General features: G+C 49.3%; 1 protein-coding gene across 1 annotated transcript in view; it reads right to left on the bottom strand.

The window, feature by feature from the left end:
- LOC144954043 (hypoxia up-regulated protein 1-like) overlaps positions 1–5,000 on the bottom strand; it is an 87,087-nt gene that overhangs the window by 28,390 nt on the left and 53,697 nt on the right. The window contains exons 15-16 of the mRNA XM_078884627.1: positions 2,314–2,467; positions 716–788 (exon numbers count right to left, since the gene is read on the bottom strand). Coding sequence (XP_078740753.1) covers positions 716–788; positions 2,314–2,467 — 227 coding nt within the window. The remainder of the gene's footprint in view (positions 1–715; positions 789–2,313; positions 2,468–5,000) is intronic.

The raw sequence follows: 5,000 nt of genomic DNA, 5'->3' as shown, positions 1-5,000 counted from the left end.
CACCCACTCACTCACCCAATCAATCAATCACTCACTCACTCACCCACTCACCAACCCACCCACTCACTCACCCACTCAGTCAACCACTCACCCACCCACTCACTCACTCAGTCAACCACTCACCCACCCACGCACCCACTCACTCACCGAAGAGGCTGGTGATGCTGTTACCCAGCTCTACAACAAGACAGAGGCCATCACCATCACTCACTCACCCACTCACTCACCCACTCACTAGTCCACCCACTCACTCACCCACTCAATCAATCACTCACCCACTCACTCACTCACCCACTCACCCACTCACCAACCCACCAACCCACTCACCGAAGAGGCTGGTGATGCTGTTACTCAACTCTACAACAAGACAGAGGCCATCACCATCACTCACCCACCCACCCACCCACTCACCCACCCACTCACTCACCCACCCACCCACCCACCCACTCACCCACTCACCCACCCACCCACCCACCCACTCACTCACCCACCCACTCACTCACCCACCCACTCAGTCAACCACTCACCCACCCACCCACTCACCCACCCACCCACCCACTCACCCACCCACCCACCCACTCACCCACCCACCCACCCACTCACCCACCCACCCACCCACTCACCCACCCACCCACCCACTCACCCACTAGTCCACCCACCCACCCACTAGTCCACCCACTCACCCACTAGTCCACCCACCCACCATCTCACTCACTGGTCAAAGTAGATTCCTCCTCCTCCAGCTTCTCCTCCTGATACTCCACCATCTCCTCAAACACCGCCTCGATCTGCAACATCATCATCAGCAACATCATCAGCAACATCATCATCAGCAACATCATCATCAGCAACATCATCATCATCAGCATCATCAGTAGTATCATCATCAGTAGCATCATCATCAGCAACATCATCATCATCAGCAGCATCAGTAGTATCATCATCAGCAACATCATCATCACCATCATCAGCAACATCATCATCAGCAACATCATCATCATCAGCAGCATCATCAGCAGCATCATCATCATCAGCAACATCATCATCAGCAACATCATCAGCAACATCATCATCAGCAACATCATCATCATCAGCATCATCAGCAACATCAGCAACATCATCATCAGCAGTATCATCATCATCAGCAACATCATCATCATCAGCAACATCATCATCATCATCAGCAACATCATCATCAGCAACATCATCAGCAGCAACATCATCAGCAGCATCATCATCAATAGCATCATCATCAGCAACATCATCATCAGCAACATCATCATCATCAGCAGCATCAGCATCATCATCATCAGCAACATCATCATCATCAGCAACATCATCATCAGCAACATCATCAGTAGCATCATCATCAGCAACATCATCATCAGCAACATCATCATCATCAGCAACATCATCATCATCAACACCATCATCAACAGCAACATCATCATCATCAGCAACATCATCAACAGCAACATCATCATCAGCATCAGCAACATCATCATCAGCAACATCATCATCATCATCAGCAACATCATCATCAGCAGCATCATCAGCAACATCATCAGCATCATCAGCAACATCATCATCATCATCATCAGCAACATCATCAACAGCATCATCAGCATCAGCATCAGCAACATCATCATCAGCAACAACATCATCATCTGCAACATCATCATCATCATCAGCAACATCATCATCAGCAGCATCATCAGCAACATCATCAACAGCAACATCATCATCATCATCAGCAACATCATCAACAGCAACATCATCATCATCATCAGCATCATCTACATCATGATCAGCATCATCATCAGTAGCATCAGTAGCATCATCATCATCAGCAACATCATCATCATCAGCAACATCATCATCATCAGCAACATCATCAGCATCATCAGTAGCATCATCAGTAGCATCATCAGTAGCATCATCATCATCTGCATCATGATCAGCATCATCATCAGTAGTATCATCATCAGCAATATCATAGGTGTAGGTGTGTGTGTCTGTCTATGTGTGTGTGTGTGTGTGTCTGTGTGTGTGTCTGTGTGTGTGTCTGTGTGTGTGTCTGTGTGTGTGTCTGTGTGTGTGTCGTTGTGTGTGTCTGTGTGTGTGTCTGTGTGTGTGTGTCTGTGTGTGTGTGTCTGTGTGTGTGTCTGTGTGTGTGTCTGTGTGTGTGTCTGTGTGTGTGTCTGTGTGTGTGTCTGTGTGTGTGTCTGTGTGTGTGTCTGTGTGTGTGTCTGTGTGTCTATATGTGTGTGTGTCTGTGTCTGTGTGTCTGTGTGTGTGTGTGTGTCTAAGTACCCTGTCCAAGTGCAGCAGCCCGCTGGTGTCCAGGCTGAGATGAGCTTTCACTCCCTTGGGCTGTGCAGAGCGATGACGCGCCACAGCGGCTACAACGCCCTTCACATGCACATCGCAGATAGACACGCCTCCTAGTAGCCTGTACATAGACACACACAGATAGACAGACACACACACACACAGTGAGACACACACACACACAGTGAGACACACACACACACAGTGAGACAGTGAGACACACACACACAGTGAGACACACACACACACAGTGAGACACACACACACACAGTGAGACAGTGAGACACACACACACACAGTGAGACACACACACACACAGTGAGACAGTGAGACACACACACACACAGTGAGACAGTGAGACACACACACACACAGTGAGACACACACACACACAGTGAGACAGTGAGACACACACACACACAGTGAGACACACACACACACAGTGAGACAGTGAGACACACACACACACAGTGAGACACACACACACACAGTGAGACAGTGAGACACACACACACACAGTGAGACACACACACACACAGTGAGACAGTGAGACACACACACACAGTGAGACACACACACACAGTGAGACACACACACACAGTGAGACACACACACACAGTGAGACACACACACAGTGAGACACACACACACACAGTGAGACAGTGAGACACACACACACAGTGAGACACACACACACACAGTGAGACAGTGAGACACACACACACAGTGAGACACACACACACACAGTGAGACACACAGCGGCTACAACGCCCTTCACATGCACATCGCAGATAGACACGCCTCCTAGTAGCCTGTACATAGACACACACAGATAGACACACAGTGAGACACACAGCAGCTACAACGCCCTTCACATGCACATCGCAGATAGACACGCCTCCTAGTAGCCTGTACATAGACACACAGATAGACAGACACACACACACAGTGAGACACACACACACACACACAGTGACACACACACACACACAGTGACACACACACACAGTGAGACACACACACAGTGACACACACACACAGTGACACACACACACACAGTGACACACACACAGTGACACACACACACACACAGTGACACACACACAGTGACACACACAGTGACACACACACACAGTGAGACACACACACAGTGACACACACACACAGTGACACACACACACACAGTGACACACACACACACAGTGACACACACACACACAGTGACACACACACACACAGTGACACACACACACACACACACAGTGACACACACACACACACACACAGTGACACACAGTGACACACACACACACAGTGACACACACACACACAGTGACACACACACACACAGTGACACACACACACACAGTGACACACACACACACAGTGACACACACACACACAGTGACACACACACACACAGTGACACACACACACACAGTGACACACACACACACAGTGACACACACACACACAGTGACACACACACACACAGTGACACACACACACACACAGTGACACACACACACAGTGACACACACACACACACAGTGACACACACACACACACACACAGTGACACACACACACAGCTTTTACAACGCCCTTGATGTGCACATCACAGATAGACACTCCACCTAGTAGCCTGTACATAGACACACAGTGACACACACACAGACACACAGTGACACACACACACAGTGACACACACACACAGTGAGACACACACAGTGAGACACACACACACAGTGACACACACACACACACACAGTGACACACACACACACACACAGTGACACACACAGTGACACACACACACAGTGACACACACACAGTGACACACACACAGTGACACACACACAGTGACACACACACACACAGTGACACACACACAGTGACACACACACACACAGTGACACACACACAGTGACACACACACACAGTGACACACACACACAGTGACACACACACACACACAGTGACACACACACACACAGTGACACACACACACACAGTGACACACACACACACACAGTGACACACACACACACACAGTGACACACACACACACACAGTGACACACACACACACACAGTGACACACACACACACACAGTGACACACACACACACACAGTGACACACACACACACAGTGAGACACACACAGTGACACACACACACAGTGACACACACACACACAGTGACACACACACACACAGTGAGACACACACAGTGACACACACACACACACAGTGACACACACAGTGACACACACACACACACAGACACACAGTGACACACACACACAGTGACACACACACACACAGTGACACACACACACACAGTGACACACACACACACAGTGACACACACACACACAGTGACACACACACACACAGTGACACACACACACACAGTGACACACACACACACAGTGACACACACACACACAGTGACACACACACACACAGTGACACACACACACACAGTGACACACACACACAGTGACACACACACACACAGTGACACACACACACAGTGAGACACACACACACAGTGACACACACACAGTGACACACACACAGTGACACACACACACACACAGTGACACACACACACACACACAGTGACACACACACACACACACAGTGACACACACACACACACACA

This window comes from Lampetra fluviatilis, unplaced genomic scaffold (assembly GCF_964198595.1).
Source record: "Lampetra fluviatilis unplaced genomic scaffold, kcLamFluv1.1 SCAFFOLD_298, whole genome shotgun sequence".
Classification (NCBI taxonomy): Eukaryota; Metazoa; Chordata; class Hyperoartia; order Petromyzontiformes; family Petromyzontidae; genus Lampetra; species Lampetra fluviatilis.
This window is presented reverse-complemented; position numbering and strand designations above follow the sequence as displayed.